The sequence below is a fragment of the Balaenoptera physalus genome, assembly GCF_965194825.1.
Source record: "Balaenoptera physalus genome assembly, chromosome: 19".
Lineage (NCBI taxonomy): Eukaryota > Metazoa > Chordata > Mammalia > Artiodactyla > Balaenopteridae > Balaenoptera > Balaenoptera physalus.
This window is the reverse complement of record NC_138900.1, coordinates 14,277,567-14,297,151: the sequence shown is the minus strand read 5'-3', so window position 1 is coordinate 14,297,151 and position 19,585 is coordinate 14,277,567. Positions and strand designations below refer to the sequence as shown.

Sequence of the window (19,585 nt, the reverse complement as noted above, 5' to 3'; positions counted from 1 at the left end):
CCACAGTGAGAACTCTGGCTTTTCCCCTGAGTGAGATGAAGCCATGGGAGGGCTCTGAGCAGAGGAGGGATGTGATTGGACTCAGGTGTTCAAAGGCTCCCTCCCTGTTCCACCCTTTCTCTGGCCTTCTGTCCCATCTCTGGAACTCCAGAGTTTGGAACTTTACGCACCCTGTACCGTCCCCCTCCTGACCCATGCTGACATCAGTGTAGCATATTGGTCAGTAGCTTCCATTTTAGAGGCAGGCAAACCTGGGTGTGAGTCCTGTCTCCAGCACTTAGGAGTTCTGCCACCTTGCGTGAGCAGTTTAACTTCACTGAGCCTGTTTCCTCATCTGTAAAATGGAGATTTAAGGAGGTGGCGAGATGATACCTAGGTCTAAATGCATCCAACACAGAGCTGCACAGATATTAAATGCAAGAAAAGGGAGTACGATTAATAGCCACTCTGATGCAAAAGAAGAAAGTAACTTTCTTTCGGAGTAAGAGACGACGGATGCTTCAACAAAGGCAGTGTGGATGGGAAGGAGGCGATGCCTTTGGGGGTTCTGCTGGAGGCCTGGAGGCCGAATAACAGGACTCGAGACTGACTCTGGTGGAGGGAGTGGGGAGAGAGCAGACCAAGGCAACGTCTAGGAACTCAGCTTGGAGGACTGGGTGGGTGATGGGGCCGTCGCTGGCAGAGGGACCTGGAAGGAGGAAGACACTGGGTGACGTGGGGAGTGCACGATGTCCAGGGGATGGTTCACTGCAGGGGGAGAGCCTCACCCAGACTTGTTAAAGTGGATGGATGAATGTCCCCTCTGGATTTTCTTTTAGCTCAATCTGAGAGTCCCCACTTTTGAATCGTGGCATTTATTCCACTATTAGTGTCTGATATATTTGGCCTTATTCTAGCCATCTTATAGTTGTCTTTCTTTTTTTCTTCCTAAACTCCCTTTTCTTTTCTACTAGTGGTTACCCCTTCCCCTCCCTACAACATACTGTAATTTCTATTTTTCTATTAACATTAAAAATTAACCACTATCTATGCCCTCCTACCCAAGCAATTGAGGACTTTTGCATATTTTAACTTTCCTATGCTTCCCCAAATCTGTCTGGGTTCCCCCAGGCAAATAGGCTGGTCTCCCTGTATCCAGTTGTGGGTATGGGCAGCTCCTCCTCACCGTCTCTGGTTCCCAGGAGGGATGTGAGGGCTCTGTCTGGGTCCAAGCATGGCAAACGTGCCACCCGGTCTCAGGTTCCAGGGATAGCGTGTAGGAGAGATTGTCCTCAGAGCCTGTTCGTGGGCGTGTGGATGGGAGGGATGTGGGTACGGTAGGAAAGACCTCATGACCTTGGAGTTAATCTCCATCCATCCACCAGGCCCCCTTCCCAGGACTGCTACACCCTGGGTCTTACCACAGCCGGCATGGGGAACTGGTGTGGGTGGGACAGGGGCTTCTGGAGGGCTCACGTCGCCCTTGGCCCCCGGCCTCTTCTTACACTCCTCCTTCACTTGGTCTCTGCAGTGTTTGTGGCAACACAGCCCACAGTCTGGGGGAAATTCAGAGGTTAGTGCCAGAGGCCCAGTCTGTGTCCTCTATTCTTCCAGCCCCCGGGTCCTGGATTCCCTCCCCCTACCCATGCCCCGCTCACCCCGACAGCGGTAGCCTTGCTTGGTGACACCCCAAAGCTGGGAAGAGAAAGCAGAATAGGTTACCTAGGCTAGGGGAAGGAGGGCTGTGATTGGGGTGGGGCTGGGGTCTGTCTGGAGGAAACAATTCAGGTTTTGGAAGTTTTCAAGGCTAGAGGCTTATGTGGGATCTGGGAGACTAAAGGAATTAGGAGGTTATCTCAGGTTTGGAAAGTCATCTGTGATATGAGAATTGGACAAAATTTGGAATTAATAAAGCATAAATTCTATGGGCAGGGATTGTGTCTGTTCTGTTTCCTCCTGTGCTCCCACCCACCCAGAGCCTATAACTGTGCCTGGCACACACAGCAGGTGCCCAGTATATATTTATGAATGAAAAAGTAAATTTGGAAAGTAATCCAAGGTTTGTGAATTGCTCTTGGTTTGAGATTGAGAGATTTGTCCATTATACAGAGTTTGAGGATACCCTGAATTTGGAAATTATCCAGGGTTTGAATTATCTGGGGTCTAGAGACTTGGAGATTGATTCTGCTTGGAGATAATCTACTCGTGTTTGTAGAGTCTCCAGGGTTTGGCAGTTGTCCAGGATGGGGATTGTCTGGGAATCGAGCATTATCTAGACTTCAGAATTATCCAAGATGTAGGGAATATCCATTGTTTAGGGTTGCTGTGAAATATGGGGATTATTTGAGGCTAGAGGATTTTCTGGAATTTGGGGATTATCCGGGGCTTGGGGAATGTGAGCGCTCCAGGGCAGGGCTGGCTTTTCCAGCCCAGGCTGTGAGGAGTTAGGGCGCTCCAGGGGTCCCTCAGGGTGACAGCGGGCGGAGTGCTCACGAAGCCACTGCAGCTGCCACAGAAGGTGGGCTTGCGGAAGGTGACCTCCTGGAAGGTGTGCAGGAAGGCCAGGCCCAGCTTGGTGCAGATGGCGCTGGCCTGGAGCAGGTACCCTGTCAGCTCCTCTCGGCTGAAGGAGCCACTCCTGGGGGAGAGACTGCGCTTCAGCAGGACTGGCCCCTTTCTCCCAGACCCAGGAGTCCTCGATACCCCAGGTCCTCGTCTTAAGGGAACCCAGGAGTCGGGAGCACCTACCCCTGGCGGGGGGGTGGGTGAAGCCCGCGGCAGGCGAAGGGGAAGTTGCCTGAGAGTCGCTCAAAGTCCTCCTGAGAGATGGTGCCTCGGCCTTCAGGGTCATAGTTCTTGAACACAGACTTCGGAGGAGCATGGGAAGGGGAGAGTAAGGCCGAGTCAGGGGCCCCACGGGCTTAGATCCCTCCTCCCGCCCAGGGCTCCTCCTCACCTCCACCAGCTGCTCCACATGCCGACCCAGCGTGACCCTGTCGGGCTTGGGCGTCACGCCAGGGGCCCACTCCACCACCAGGGGCACCTTGAAGGGGGAGGGTGGCTGGGGCAGGGACAGAGGGTCACAGTTAGTCATTGCAGAGGCTTGGGCTGGAGGTCAGAGGTCAGGGCTGGGGTCTCACCAGACTCTTGGGACAGCGGGGCTCCCGGGCGTAAGAAAGCTCATAGATCTCGTCCTCCGTGTGGAAGAGATCCAGGGAAAGCTGGAGGATGGGCAGGGCGTTACGGACCCTCCTTGTCTCTATCCTCCTACCTACAGCCCATGCCTGCCTGGACCCCCGATCTCCTCCTCTTTCCAAAGCCCCTCTTCCCTGGGACCCCCATGGTCCCCTCTCCCACTGAGCCTCCCTTTGCTCTGCACACCGCCGGTCCCCTAGACCAGAAACACCATCTTGTCATTGAGGCTCTTTTGATCCTATTTAAAATTGCAAACCCCTGTCACTTTCCATGCCTGTTTCTGCTTTAATTTTCTCTATAGCACTTATTATCTAAAAGACCATATGATTTACTTATTTACTTTTTTCACTGGCTATCTCCCCCACTAGGAAGTCAGCCCCACAAGACAGCAATTTTTTTCTGATGTTGCACACTGCTGTGAGCCTAACTGTCTAAAGTAGTGCATGGCTCACAGCAGATGCTCAATAAATATTTGGGCTGATGGCCTCTTAGAGTCAGCATAGCAGAGCAGCTTAGGCACCAGTCATCCTGAGGCAGGACCAGCTTCACAGGCAGGCCCCACACTTAGAGGGGCCTCCACTTCATTTAATGCCCTGCTGTCACCATCTTGAAATTCTTAATAATTTCAAACAAGGAGCCCCACATTTTCAATTTGCAGGTGGTCCTGTCCTAGGATCTGAAAGTCAGCTTTTCAGTCTTAGACTACCTGGTCCTCAGAATCCCAGTCTCTCTCAATTTATAGCTCTTTAGAATGAAATACATATATCTCTACCTCTCTATCTCTATTATCTATCTATCTATCTATCATCTATCTACCTATCTATCCATCTATGTAAAATAAAATATAGCCAGAATCACACACTTGCAGTCTTAGGACATAGTGTGATAGTTAATACATGTTCTGAAGCTGGCCTGCTGTGGGACAGGGGGCAAGTGACCTCACCTCTGTGGGTCTCAGTTTCTCAGTCTGTAGAATGGACACAATAAGGATCCCCTCCTCGTAGGGTTGTGAGGATGGAATGAAGTGCTCTCTGGGGACTGTTTAATGTGGTGCCTGGCACATAATAAGTGGTCAATAACTGTTATTAGCTTTTTGCTTAGATTCCTGGATATGATAAAACTTGGAATTTTGGACTAGTGGCATGAGAAGCTCAGAACCTTGGAGTTCAGGAGTGCAAAAGCCCAAAGCAATTCTGGAGCTCAGATCAATGGATACTTGAGTTGCTGGGGGAACTGGGGGAAAAGTGCATTACTTGTATAGAGCTCACTGTGTTCCAGATACTATTTTAAGTACTTTATGTGAATTATATGAATTATATTACTGATTCTTTTCAACCACTCTCTGAAGTAGGTCCTATTCGTATTCCCATTTTGTAGTTAAGGAAACTGAGGCTGAGGGGTTAAGTGACTTGCCCAAGACCACACAGAAAAAAACAAAAACAAAAACACCCTAGAAGCTCTGGCTTCAAAGCCCATGCATTCCAGCGCTATTCTACTGTTCTATCCTGACCCTCACCCACCCAAGACCCTAAATCTCAGTACCCCGCAGGTGCAGCCTCTGGGAGCTCAGCCTGGGCAGCTCAGGGCAGCTCACCGTGAGCAGATGCAGTAGGTCCTCATTGGCGTTGCAGGGGGGGTGTTGCCTCTGGAGGGTTGCCAGCTCCTGCAGCCGCAGGTAGAGGCTGTTGAGCTTGGGTAGGTGCAGGCGGCCGTCAGGCAACCTGTCAGGCTGGGCCTCATGCAGGGACACCAGATCCTTGAGATGCACACCCAGTACAGGCAGCCGGAAGCCGGTGCAGCCATCCCAGGTGCGGCGGTAACAGGCGTAGTTGTTGTGGGCAGCAAGGAGCTTAGTCAGCTCCAGCAGGGCCTGTGTGGGAGGGGCGTGTTTTTTTTTTGGGGGGTGGGGGGAGCGGCATGTAATCGGGGAGGCCAGTTCTGTTCCCCTAGCTCCTTGAAGGGGAGTACCTAGCAGCGTCCTGTGTGGCTCTGGACCCCCGCAGGGGCCCAATGGCATTTTGGACCTCTCCCCAAGCCCCTCCATGTCCCACGTTGGCTTCAGCATCTCCCCAGACTGCTCTTCCACTTGGGCCCCCATCTCAGAAAGGCCCCACTATCTCCCATTCCCCAGGCCAGAGTGATTTTTCAAAAACCCAAATCTGATCATGGGTGCTCTCAGCATTCCCAAACGCTTCCTAGCTCCCCACTGCCCTCTAGATAAAGCCCAGACGCCTTAGCTGAGCTTGCAGAAGGCTCAACAGGATCTCCCCCCGCCCCTGCCCCGGCATCTCCAGCCCAATATCCTGCCACATCCTGACCTCAGCCACACACCAGACTCATGAACGATTCACTCTCCTTAGACACTTTCAGGACACCCCCAACCCATGCTCCTCCCATGGGTGGCCCAAATGTTGGCGTCCCTGGGGGCATCATTTCACTCCCCACCTGGACTGCCAGTTCTCTGCTAGCATCTCTTATCTGTCTCCCTCCAGTCCTGCTCAGGACCAGACACACAGTAGAGAGAGGTCAGCACCATGGATGAGGAGGGAGGAAGAATGACAGAGGACAAAGCCTGGGGGTCTGTCGGATTTGGAGGAGCAGAAGGCCTCTGGGTGGCTCCAGGGCCCCTGGGAAGGGATGGAGGGGGCTGGGGAAAAGTGTGTGGGTTCAGGATAATTGACCACTGGAACTTTGGGGAGGGCAGTGGGACTTCACCTTGGTGCTGTCAGGGCTCAGGTGGGTGTAGGAGTCCTTGAGTCTGGAGATGGCGCTATGACACAGGCCCCCAGTGACTGCCATCAGCGTGTTGAAATTCTGCAGCTGGAGGAGCCTCTAGGAAGGGAGGGTGATGCAGAAGTGGTGGGTACCACATGGAGGACAGGCAAATTGGGGGTTCAAATGACAGCATCCCCATTGAGTTGGGGTGTCAGGCATGTGTGGGGATGGGCCACTGCAGGCATCAGATAGGTGAGATGTGTCAGGCAGGAGTGGGCCACAAGCTGGTATGTGGGCATCACACACAGATGTGTGTGGTCTGGCAGATGATAGACTGGCAGATGATAGACTAATGTGAGGTCAGATAAAAGTGGGGGGAGTCAGGGACTTCCCTGGCAGTCCAGTGGTTAGGACTCAGCGTGTACTTCCACTGCCGGGACATGAGCTGGAGCTCTGGTGGGACAACTATTATCCCACATGCCGCGTGGTATGGCCAAAAAAAAAAAAAAAAAAAGTTGGGGGAGTCAGGCAAGTATGGGGTGTTGGACGGTTTTGGGGACTCAACAGGTCTGTGTCAGCCAGGCGTGGAGGATTCAGACAGATGTTAGGGTGTCAGACAACTAGGCGGCCTCTGCACTGGGAGTCAGCCAGGTGAGGGGAGACCAGAAGGCCTGGGTTCTGGGCAGGAGTTGGGAGCTGGGCAGAGGTGAAATCGTCCAGAGTGATACAGAGGGGTCAGGTAGATATGAGAGACAGGTGTGAGGTCAGCCCTCCCCTTTCTCAGGTTTGAAGAGCGGAGGTTGCTGGGGAAGAAGGTGGGGCCAGGGAGGAATGGAAGACGCTCAGACCGGGGAGACCCCATGTAGATGCCGGAACACCCTGGTCTGTCGGGCCGGACAGGGGAAGCAAGGAGATGGAAGACGCCAGAGGCAGGGCGTGGTCTGCGAGGAAGTACGCAAAGGGGCGTGGCCACGCTGGGGGAAGGAGGGCTTCCCTTTTCTCCAGAAGGGAGGGAACATAGCTGGAAAGGAGGGGGAAGGGGGAGGGAGAAGGGGGAGGGGGAAAGGAGAGGGGAAAAGGGGGAGGAGGAAAGGGGGGAAGGTGAAGAGAAAGGGCGGGCCAAGGGAGACCTGAAGTGATGGGGACGGATGCTGTCACTGTCCTAAAGGGACAGCTGGGGCCTAGGGACCGGGGTAGGGATGACGCAAAGGTGCGGGCAAGAAAGAGTCTCCTCTTTCATTGCCCTGCGGATAGAATATTCGGGCATTGGGCTTGTGAGACGGGGTCAGGAGGAACGTCGTCAACTGCCACGTCTGGGACCAAGGAGTGGGGCCAGGGCGGGTTGGACGTGGTGAAATCAAGGCCAGGGAAGAAGTGCCGTCACAGTCCCGGGTTAGAACGACAGGACTGAGGGTGGGGCGTGATGCATTCGGGAGGGGCCACGAGATGGTGACGTCACCGTCCGGGAGCCCCGCGGGGCAGGTGCTCAGAAAGTGGGCAGAGCGGCGGGGCGGACCTCACCTGTGCCACGTGGATGAACTTGTCCAGCACCTGCCCGCGCTGTGCAGGCCCGGGACGGCTCAGCACCATGACCTGCACCCAGCGGGACACGCTGTTGCTGAGACCTACGGATCCCTCCAGGGCCGGACAGCCCCGCACGGAGCCCTGCAAAACGTAGCCCCGCAGGTCCTGGGGCTGGGGGTGAGGTGGGTGTCAGGGTGGGCCCTCGCGCTCAGGCCCTGCCCCTCACACGCCATCCCCAAGCAGTCACGACCTCTGATGTCCTAGCTCAGCCATCACATGTCCCTGAGGTCACCATGGCCCTCTCCCATCTGAGGAGAAATGTTTAAAGAAAGTTGGGTACTATTCTGTGCCCTTCCTCATAGCCTCACAACAAGTCTATGAAGTGAATACTATATTATTCCCATTTTAGAGATGAGGTCATTGAGGCACAGAGAGGCTAAGTAATTTGCCCAGGGTCACACAGGCCCGAGTCAGGGTGGGAACCCAGTCTATTGCTCTTAACTGTATACCTGACTGGTATATAGTCAGCAAAGGGAAGGGTGGTGAAGAGGACACGAAACTAACTTCTATTTGTTCTGCTCAAGGAGTCAACATTACATACCCACATCCACTGCACTGTGTGTGTGTGTATGTGTACAATCAGGAAATTTTCCCATTAAGGAACCAGATCCCCAAGTACCCTCAAAACGATGATGGCAAGATGGCAATAGCTAAACACATATATAGGTTGAAGCATTTGAAATTACCATTTGGGTAGGTAAAATATGTCAAAATATGGCAATTTCAAATGGTTCAACTATATAGCATTTACTCTGGACCAGGCGCTGATCTTTTGAGGCAGGAACTAAGTCCCCCTTTTACAGGTAATGGGCTGAGGCACAGTGAATTTAAATGCTTCTCAAATAAATGAACAATTAATAAAATATTTTGAGCACTGACTCTGTGCCAGGCACTGTGACGAGCATTTTTAAATGGACATATTAATTTCCCCAACCAGCCAATGAAATATTATGACCTCCTTTTTGCACATGAGAAAGCTGAGTCCCAGAGAGGTTGAGAAACTAGTTCAAAGTTACACAGGTAGGAAGGGGCTGATGGGATTTGAACCCGGGGCTCTGTGCTCAGCCAGCTTAACTCATTTTCCTGGACCCTCTAGCACCCAAGTTTGACAGTTTGGGTCCTCTCAGTCCTGCCTGGCCCCAGCCAGGCCTCACCCCACCCCAAGCCCTCCCCAGCTGGGAGGAGGGGCGTCCTTACCGTGATAGCCTGGAAGGACCGGAACTCCAGGTAAGTGAGGTGCTCTGCCAGCTCCTCAGTCTCCAGGTGGTCGAAAAGCAAGGACACTTTGCGCTTTTTGCCCAAGCCTGGGCTGCTTATGGGGGGAGGGGGGCCAGGGCCACCGGGGCTCAGCCTGGGGGCAAAGAGAGGCAGGGGGAGGAGCTGGGGTGGAGGGTGTGGGAGTGTGGAGGGAGAAGGCAGAGTGGGGGTGGGAGGGAAGGGGAAGGGACTGACTCACAGGTTGGCGGAGTCTCCCAGGCTCCGCTGGGTTGCGTTACCCTCCTGTTCCACAGTGGCCCAGAAGCGACCTATAACCTCTTCTAACTGGGGCTCCTGATGCACTGTCTCAGGGTGTTGGGTCAGCCAGTACCTGAGGGTGGTTTAGAGATGGTGGAGTGAGGCTGGGGGTGAGGCAGGTCTCTGAAAGGGGTCTCTTGGGCTGAGGGATCTCTAGGTGCTGGGCTTGGGGGCGTCTCTAAATGTGTGCAGGGGGTCTCTGGAAGGCCAGGGTTCAGAGAGACACCAGGCTGGGAGGATATCTGGGAGTAGGACTGGGGGCCTCTTAACACAGGCTGAGGGATCTATGGCAGATAGACTGGGGAATCTCTTGGAAGTGGGATGGCTAGGAAGCAGGGTAGTGGGGATGGGTCTCAGGAACTAGGTTGGGGGCCTCTAGGGGTGAGATTTTGGGGGAACAGAGTGAGGGGGTCTTAGAAACTAGGCTGGGGTATATGGGAGGTTGGGGTTTTAGGAATCTGAGCTGGACGTCTTGGGGTACCAGCTGGGAGAGGGTCCATAGGATCTGGTCAGGGGTCTCTAAGAGGTGAGGGTTCAAAGGAAGAGAACTGGGAGGTTTTAGGGACCAAGCCAGGGGATTCTCAGAGTGGGATTTGCAGGAGCAGGATGGGTAGTCTCTGGGAAGTGTTTTTTTTTGGGGGGGGCAGTAGGGTGAGGATATTGGGTCATGGGAGTGTAGGTCTTGGCCCAGGCTTACCTGACCAGGTGACAGATCTGCAGCCTCCTCAGCTCCTGTGTGCTCCCTGTGGCCTCCTGGTACTTAAGTTCCGGTCAAGGCTCTGTTATCCAGCATCTCAGACCTGCCTTCTCACCCCGTCCCCACCAGGCTCTCTCATCTCTGCCCTCCGCCCTCCACCCACTGCTCATGGCCCCGGGAGGATATAAGGTCAGCAGACGGGCAGCAAAGTGGGCAGAAGGCAGCACCCAGCTGTGCATGGCAAGTACCATGTTGAGAATGTGGTCCCCACGGCGCAGGCTGCCAGCCGAGTCTGAAGGCAGGAGAAGGGGACACTGTGTCGGAATGGCCCCTGGGCAATGGACTGCACAGCTTCCAGAGCCGGTTGGACAGCCTGGTTCAAACCCCAGCTCTACCAGTGACTCCATGTATGAACTTGGGCAAACAACCTGGCCTCCTTGCGCTCCAGTTTCCTTGTCTGTACTGTGCATGGACCAGCATCGTGCCTGGCAAGTCATACTGAAGATGGAAATAGCATCAGACCTCCTCCCCCCGCAGCTCAGGAAAAAGAAACGCAGGTAGGTGTCTCTCTTATTCCTACTGTAGTGATTGAGATTCATTCCACATACTCCTGCTTCTATTTTATACCCCTCAAGTTGAGCCCAGAGAGAGGTGGGTGCTTGGCCCAACCTCAGGACTGGGGAGGCTGGCCAGGGAGGGGACACTCACCGAAAGACTGGATGCATTTCTCCAGCAGGTCATCTTCGCTGCAGCCGCCCTCATTCAGCATGCCCAGAGCCATGGAAGCCATGACCTTGCTGATTTCCCGGGGGCTGGGGCACGTCTTGTGGCGGCGGGCCTGTCGGGGCCGGCCCCGTCCCCCTGTCTTCCCCGGGCATTCCTGGTGGGACTTCCTGTGGACACATTCCCTCGGGAATCATGGGAGCCCCTTCCTTGAGGCAGACCCCCAGAATTCTTCTTGACCCCAAAGCCCCAAGGCATCCTAAAGGCAAGGTCCTAGCATTAGTCCTGACCTACCGTGGTTCCATAGGAGAAAACCCCAGGAGTAGTCCAGATCATGGGAGCCTTCTCCTACAGGTAAACTCCAAGGGTCACGCCTGTCCTCTTCAGGGAATCAGGGGGGAAAACCCTAGGACTACCCTGAACCCCCGCCCCCAGCGAATCATGGGAGAAGACCCCCCAGGACTACTTAGGACCCTCCAGGAATCATAAGAACTCTCTCCTCCAGGCATTGTCCCCCAATTCCCCTTGACTGTAGGGTCCCAAGACATCATGGGAGAGACTTCCTGTTGGCAGACGGGTTACTCCTGACCGCCCAGGGAATCATAGGAGAAGACCCCAGAATTATTCTTGTGCTCCCCAGGGGGAATCATGGGAGGTTCTGCCTCCAGGGACACTCCTCAGAATTCCCCTTTGCTTTCCAACACCCACCCCCTCCTCCCCCCAGCCCTCATGAGAGAAGCAGACCCCTGAGATTCCATCTCTCCCTCCTCCCCCACCTTGACTGCCACTAAGGTGACACACCCCTCCCCCAAGCCAGCCTTTCGGTGGGACTGGAGTCTTAGCTGCAAGCCTGGGTCCCTAGATTTGGAGCCTGGAGAGAAGATATAGGTGCAAAGTAGCCTCACCAGAGCCCTTCAGAGCTGGGCGCGGTCCCAGGGGCTGAGGCAGCTTCAAGGAAAGTTTAAAAATAACCCTCACTCTGCCCTGTGCCTCCCCAAGGCTCTTGTTCCAGTTGGGGAAAGAGGGTAATGGAGAGACAGGGATGGTGGAGGAAGGAGGGAGAGGAATCCAGGCAGAAGGCCTTGGCTTCCACAAGAGTCAGACAAAACTGGGTTGGAGGAATTTATGCTGGCTGTGAGACTTTGTGTTAATCACGTAATTTCTTTGGACCTCAGTTTCCTCATGTGAAAAATGAGAGTCGTCTTTGGACCTTCCCCAAGAATTTATTATGAACATTCAATGCCTTGCTCTTCAAAAGTGCTAAATAAGGGATTTAGTTTGCTTAGGCTCTTAAGTGGCCAGAGGTGAGAAAGTTAAATATGAGATGCAGAGAGAGAATGTGATGGAGCAAACTAGAAGCAAGGCATGGGGAATGGGGGTGAAACCAGAAATCGGGAGACCCCCATAACAAAGGCACTGCCATGTCCCTGGTGCATCATAAAGGCTCGGTAATCAGTATTGAATGTTGCCGAGTAACAGCTGGCATTACTGAGCACTGAATGTGTACCGGGCAGAGGGTTGAGCATCTATCTAGTTTAGGGGTTCCCAAAGCATGGTCCCCAACCAATCTCAACAGCATCACCTGGGAACTTGAGAGAAATACAAATTCTTAGGCCCCACCCCAGACCTACAGAATCAGACACCTTGAAGGTGGGCCCAGCAGCCTGTGTTTTAGAAGCCCTCCAGGTGGTCCTGATGTGTGCCCAAGCTTGAGAACCACAGGTCTAGACTGTACCACCGAGGACTCATGCGTCCCTCCGAGGAGGGACTATGATTATTCTATTGACACAAGAAACTGAGGCACAGAGAGGGTAAGTGACTTACCTAAGGTCACACAGCCAGAAAATGAGGCAGCCAGGTCTCCACCATTAAACTCCTGGAGATTATAGGGAGGGGACCCTTTGCCTATCAAAGACATGCTGGGGGAGGCAGAAGAAGCTGCCTAGGCTATGGACCCAGCCACCACGGTCCCTGTGAGGACAGGAGGGCAGGTGATAGGAAGCCGATTCCAGAACCTGCTGGCATAGCCAGCTGCTAGGCCCTTACCTTCGGACTCTCTGCCCCCTGCAGCGTCTGGAGCAGCCAGGAGTTGCTTAAGAGGCCGGGGAGCCGCCTTGCCCTGCGTCACACTCCCCTCCCCTGGGGCAGGGCCCTGCAGGAGTCTGGAGTTTCCAGTTCTGGGGGCAGCCAAGAAGACCCCAGGGAGGACAGAGACACCCAGCCTACGGAATTAGGATGGGGGCGTGAAGGGTGCGGGGAGAATGGGATCAGAGCAGCTCAAATTCCAGAAGAGCAAGGATAAGACACAGACGTCCAAGCAAACAGCCCCAGCCTGAGCTGGCTCTGGACTCCCTGAAGCATCTTTCCACCTGGCGCCCCCAGCTCCTGCTGCTGCCCCGAGAGTAGCCCGACATCCTATGCCCCTCGTTAGAAGCTCCCCAGACTTCCCATGCAGCCCAAGCGAGACCCAGGGGCTTAGGGCGCTCCTGGTCTCTTGGAGAAGGGTCCCCTCACCTCTTGCTGTCTTTCCTGTTCATGCTTCCTTGAGGGGAAGGGGTCTTTTAAGAGTGTGGCTCAGCTCCTCCCCCCTCACCAATGCTCCAGCTTCTTAGCCCCTAGGGAGCTGGGGCCTCCTCGGTGCTTGGGAAGGAAAGAGGAACTGCCCCTCCCCACCCAGCCCCAGGCCAGGGGGAAGGAAGAGGCTGGGGAGAGACCAAAGGTCCCTCCTCCCCCCACATGGGGATCCCTTCAAGCTGAGGTTTCCGGTGCCGCCGGCCCCCACCCCCAATCACCCAGCGGGCTCTCTCTATCTCCCGCATCTTTTGGTCTCCAGACCCGTGAGTCTCTGTTCTGTCACTGTCAAGCTTCAATAAGAGCAGTTTTTTAAAAAAAGTATGCCTAATATGACACATTTATGTAAACACACTCAAAAGAAAAGTCTATATTTCTATGAGGACATATTCATGTATAATAATGCACAGCAGTTTGATTGGAAAGTCACAAGACAATATTTTGTATATTTCTTCTTATGTTTCTTTTATTTCTAGCTTAGTTTTAATAATACCATTTATACCCCAGAAAACATTTTCACTTTATTCCTTTTATTGTAAGAAAACCTTATGTAGCACCTACCGTATACCACACACTGTTCTAAGGGCTCTTAACATATTAACTCATTTAATTCTCACACAAACTTTTTTTTTTTTTGGCTGTGTTGGGGTCTTCATTGCTGCGCATGGGCTTTCTCTAGTTGCGGCGAGAGGGGGCTACTCTTCGTTGCGGTGTGCGGGCTTCTCATTGTGCTGGCTTCTCTTGTTGCGGAGCACGGGCTCTAGGAGCGTGGGCTTCAGTAGCTGTGGCACGCGGGCTCAGTAGTTGTAGCTTGTGGGCTCTAGAGTGCAGGCTCAGTAGTTGTGGCGCACGGGCTTAGTTGCTCCGTGGCATGTGAGATCTTCCTGGACCAGGGATCGAACCCGTGTCCCCTGCATTGGCAGGTGGATTCTTAACCACTGTGCCACCAGGGAAGTCCTCACATAATCTTAAAGACTCTTATCTTAGTATAAAAACATTGCAGATGGAAGTTAACCCTTGGGGAGACCCCTCCCAATCCCACTGTCCCTGTTAGGCAGGGGTGACCAATATCATACATGGTTGGGTTTCATCTGATCTGTTGGCTGTGCTTTTAAGTACATAGACACATGCTCATAGAAATACAGACTTTTGAGTACGCATGCTTGTTTTCGCTTACCTAAATGTGTCATGCTTGACATATTTTTTTGACACATTTTTAAATTGAAGTACAAAAAAGAGTCAAATCATAAGTGTTTAGGTTGTTGAATGGTGACAAACCGAATATGCCCCTGTGACATTCACACAAACCAAGAAATAGAACGTTTCCATTCCCCATAAGCCCCCTTGTGTTCCTTCCCAGTGCTATCTCCCAAAAGTTACCAGTAACCTGATTTCTAACAGAGTAGTTTTGCCTGGTTTTGAGCTGTATATAAATGGAAACAACTATCTGTCTGGCTTCTTTTTTTTTTTTTTTTAATTATTAGCACTTTTAAAATTATTATTTATTTATTTATTTTTATTTATTTATTTGGCTGTGTTGGGTCTTCGTTTCTGTGCGAGGGCTTCCTCTAGTTGTGGCAAGCGGGGGCCACTCTTCATTGCGGTGCGCGGGCCTCTCACTATTGTGGCCTCTCTTGTTGTGGAGCACAGGCTCCAGACGCGCAGGCTCAGCAGTTGTGGCACACGGGCCTAGTTGCTCCGCGGCATGTGGGATCTTCCCAGACCAGGGCTCGAACCCGTGTCCCCTGCATTAGCAGGCAGATTCTCAACCACTGCGCCACCAGGGAAGCCCTGGCTTCTTTTTTTAAAAAAAAAAAAAATTGTTTATTTAGGCTGCTCCAGGTCTTAGTTGCGGTGTGCGGGATCTTTAGCGGTGGCACGCAGGATCGTTTATTGCAGTATGCGAACTCTTAGTTGCGACATGCATGTGGGATCTAGTTCCCTGACCAGGGATCGAACCCAGGCCCCCTGCACTGGAAGTGGGGAGTCTTAGCCACTGGACCACCAGGGAAGTCCCTGGCTTCTTTCATTCAACATCATGTCTTTGTGATTCTTCCATGTTATATTTAGCTGTAGCTCATTCCTTTGGTTGTTGTATAGTCTTCCATCATGTGATTAGTCCATGATTTATTGATTGATTTTCCTGTGATGGACATTTGAGTTGTTTCCAGTTTGGGGCTGCTGTGAATAATGCTGCTGCTGTCATTCTAGCCCCTGACTTTCGGTGAACATTGCGGTGTGCAGTTCTGTAGGGTAGACACCCAAGAGTGGATTAATGGTCACAGTATTTGACATGATTCTGCCAAACCTAGTAAGTGAGTCCATTCAACCAAAGCTCTTTTAGCAGTCTATTTTTGCACTGAAAGAAGTCACCATGGATTTTTTTCTTTAGGCCAGAACATTTAGACAAGCACAGAGCCCATTCTCTTTAGCTTTTCCATTCCACGCCATGCCGTATGGTTGCAGACCCTCTCCGTGTTTTCCTCCACCTGCCTTTTCTCTTCTCTCTCCTTTGATCTCAAGAGTGCTCTCCGTGATGTGCTGTCTGTCTGACTCTCAGCCTATCTCCTCGGCACCTGCTTTACATGAGGTGATGTAACAGCCCTGGCTGAGCCCAGCTTGTAGTGGGAGAGTGTCTCCAGGCCCCCAGGACTCAGAGAAGCCTCAGAGAGGGAGACGGGCAAAGGTCCCTGGCACTGGTATAAACGTGTGCCGCCCTCATGGCCCTCGGGGATGGTTAATACCAACAATAACACCAACAACCGCAAAGGAAAAGACTGCTGAAACAAACCACGAGAACTCATGAGGCAGAAACAGGATGCATTTGATAACATCCAAATAAAGATTTCTTTTAATGAGGACACCATGGAACAAATATCAGACGACAGAGAGGAAAAACAGTATTTAAAATGTGTAAAATCGGGACTTCCCTGGCGGTCCAGTGGTTAAGACTCCGAGCTTCCACTGCAGGGGGCGTGGGTTTGAGCCCTGGTCGGGGAACTAAGATCCTGCATGACTCGTGGTGTGGCCAAAAAAAAAAAAAAAAAAAGAGTTTAAAATCAAGGAGAGATTAATATCTAGAATGGAAAAGGGACAGCTGCAAGTCAGCAAGAGAAAAAGACAGCCGCTCTGATAGAAAAATGGGCAAAGAGGATGAGGGTGAGGAGGAGACCCCAAAACTCTCTTGACAGGCACCTGAGAAGGTGCTAGAAATTATTGGTAGGAGATCAGGGAAGTGCAAATTGAAATGACAGTGAGTCATCCTATCGGTCTGGCAAAAATTAGAAGCTTGAAAAATGCCAAGTGGAGGTTGGGGCCTTGGGGACGGATGAACCCTTATGTACTGATAGGGGACAGCCCTTCTTGAGGACCGCTTGGCGCTGCAGTCAAATTAAATGTGTGCGTGGAGCTGTGACCCCACGGTTAGCTCCTGGGTGTGCATACCGAGACCTTCTCCCTCAGTTCCACGCGGGGACATATACAAGGACGTTCACTGCAATGTTATTTTGGGGGAGGTGGGGGCAGCCTGGGAGGGGGAATAAACAGAAGGGAACTGTCACCAGGGAGGCCTGCAAAACCCCCGTGGCCACAGACCAGGTGTCCACAGAGCAACATGGGTAGGTCCTAAAACACATAATGATGACTGACAGAAAAAGGAAACGCTATTAATATCTTATGATGTAATGCACAATGACACAGAATAATTTTCTGTTATATATACAACTCTGAGGGAAAACTTCATATTTAATATACAAGTGTGCATTATATAGTGTATGACAGATAAACATATCGTTGTGTTACATAATTATATTAGCCTAAATATCTAATTATATAATTATGCATTATATAATCTAATAATATGGTACAAACGTATGTGCCATTACAGTTGTATCAATAAATCAATATTTAACTATGTAACACGTAACGATCTATTATACCTTAACATTTTATGTATAATTTTATTGAACTGCAAGATATTGTTTTGTATAACTTATTAGATACCATTACATGTTAATAATTTTTTTTTTGGCCACACCGCGCGGCATGTGGGAATTTAGCACCCCAACCAGGGATCAAACCCGTGCCCCGTGCAGTGGAAGTGTGGAATTCTAACCACTGGACCACCAGGGAAGTCCCAATAATAATTTTAATAGATCCCTGTATCAATCAGTTACCATGTGGTAGGCACTAATCGGTTTCCTCATGGAATCTTCTCCACAACCCCAAGAGGTGGGGACTATCCTAAATTAGTCTAGTTGACAGATGAGGAAACTGAGGCCTAGAGGCATGAAGCTACCTGCCCGGCAGGAGGTCCAGGTGTGTGTGGCATCCTGTGTTGGGCCTCTAGTCCCCAGAGCTGCCAGTTTTAGGGAACTGCAGAGGCCCTTGGCCCCAGCTCCCCAGATCCCAAGCCTCTTCCAGCCCCGCCTCCCCCCAGGTGGACAGGAACAGGAAGGAGCTGATTGCCCCTCTCAGTGCTCCCTTACTTACAAAGCCCAGGGTGCTCATCTGCATAAGGGTGGCCCAGCTAGTGGCCCTCATTGGCTCAGGCAGCCCCTGGGGAGACAGAGGATTAGAATTCTGGGGGGGTGTAGCCTGGCCCTGGTGAAGTGGCTTTTTGTTGTAGCTGGGAGATTTTATGCAAATGTAGAGACAGTATAGTGGAATGGTTAAGAACCCTGGCTCTGGGTTCAAATCCCTGGCTCAGCCTCTGTGTGACCTTGGGCAAGTTACTTCACCTCTCTGTGCTCAGCTTTCCTCATCTGGAAAACGGGCACCATACAAGTACTGACTTCACAAGATTACTGTGAGAACTACAGTCATCCCTCAGCATCCACAGGGGTTTGGTTCCAGGACCCCCTTGGATACCAAAATCTGTGGATGCTCAAGTCCCTTATATAAAATGGTGTAGTATTTGTATAAACCTACGCACATCCTCTGGTAAAATTTACATCATCTTTAGATTACTTATAATACCTATTACAATGTAAATGCTATGGAAATAGTTGTACACACAATGTAAATGCTATGGAAATAGTTGTACACACAATGTAAATGCTATGGAAATAGTTGTACACACAATGCAAATGCTATGGAAATAGTTGCGGGCCTGTGGCAAATTCAAGTTTTGCTTTTTGGAAATTTCTGGAATTAAAAAAAATTTTGTTTTTGATCTGCAGTTGGTTGAATCTGCAAATGGGAAACCCACAGATATCAGTGCGGGGGCGGCTGTACCTCGTTTATTCAGGTCGTGTCCTTAAAACCATACGTGGCAAGGACCACACATTTTTATTTCCGCCTCTAAACAATGTAAATAATAGCAGGATTGTTGTGAGAACTAATGAGATGCAGTGAAAAGGTCATAGCCCAGGGCCTGAAATGTGACAGGCACACAAAAGACTGTAGATAGTAGATACTATGCCTATTACTCCTGCCTCATAAGTTTTTATAATGATGATGATGACGAAGACCATGATGATGCTAGCAGCACTTACTTAACATTTTCTATGTATAGGTAGTGTTTTTTTTTATTATTAATTAATTAATTAATTAATTTATTTTGGGCTGCGTTGGGCTTTTGTTGCTCTACGCAGGCTTTCTCTAGTTTCGGCGAGCGGGGTCTACTCTTCGTTGCGGAGCGCGGGCTTCTCATTGCGGTGGCTTCTCTTGTTGCGGAGCACGGGCTCTAGAGCGCAGACTCAGTTGTTATGGCTCACGGGCATAGTTGCTCCGCGACATGTGGGATCTTCCCAGACCAGGGCTCGAACCCGTGTACCCTGCATTGGCAGGCGGATTCTTAACCACTGCGCCACCAGGGAAGCCCTGTATAGGTAGTTTTTAAATACAATTTTTAAAGGTTACTTTTCATTTACAGTTATTACAAAATATTGGCTATATTCCCCGTGTTGTACAATATGTCCTTGAGCCTATCTTACTCCCAGTAGTTTGTACCTCCCACTCCCCCTCCCCTTTATGGCTCCTTCCCCGCCCCCCGCCGCCCCCACTGGTAACCACTAATTTGTTCTCTATATCTGTGAATCTGCTTCTTTTCTGTTATATTCACTAGTTTGTTGTATTTCTTAGATTCCACATGTAAGTGATATCATACAGTATTTGTCTTTCTCTGTCTGATTTATTTCACTCAGCGTAATGCCCTGCAAGTCCATCCATGTTGCTGCAAAGGGCAAAATTTCGTTCTTTATTTATGAGTAGTATTCCATTGTGTATATGTACCACATCTTCTCTATACATTCATCTGTTGATGGACATTTAGGATGCTTCCATCTCTTGGCAATTGTAAATAATGCTGCTATGAATATTGGATGCATGTATCTATTTGAATTAGTGTTTTGGGTTTTTTTTTTTTTTTTTTTTTCGGATACATACCCAGGAGTGGAATTGCTGGGTCATGTGGTAGTTCTATTTTTAGTTTTTTTGAGAAACTTCCATACTGTTTTCCACAGTGGCTGCATCTGTATTGGTACAGTTTTAAGTGCTGCAAATAATCTAATTTAATCCTTGCAGCAGCCCTGTGAGGTAGGTACTATTAATATCCTTCTTACCAGTTGAGGAAACTGAGGCACAGAGAGGCGAAGTGACTTGTTC

General features: G+C 51.0%; 1 protein-coding gene across 1 annotated transcript; it reads right to left on the bottom strand.

The window, feature by feature from the left end:
• Nucleotides 1–415: 415 nt before the first annotated feature.
• RASGRP4 (RAS guanyl releasing protein 4) lies at nt 416–18,157 on the bottom strand. Its single transcript, XM_082437858.1, is given in 21 exon segments — nt 416–591; nt 1,166–1,278; nt 1,401–1,535; nt 1,638–1,674; nt 2,473–2,617; nt 2,728–2,846; nt 2,936–3,040; nt 3,120–3,200; nt 4,769–5,044; nt 5,890–6,006; nt 7,411–7,584; nt 8,671–8,824; nt 8,930–9,061; nt 9,686–9,741; nt 9,865–9,977; nt 10,394–10,578; nt 12,923–12,969; nt 12,973–13,023; nt 13,027–13,077; nt 13,080–13,133; nt 13,135–18,157. Coding segments are annotated over 21 exon segments (2,487 nt in total). The 5' UTR covers nt 13,321–18,157; the 3' UTR covers nt 416–435.
• Nucleotides 18,158–19,585: the final 1,428 nt, after the last annotated feature.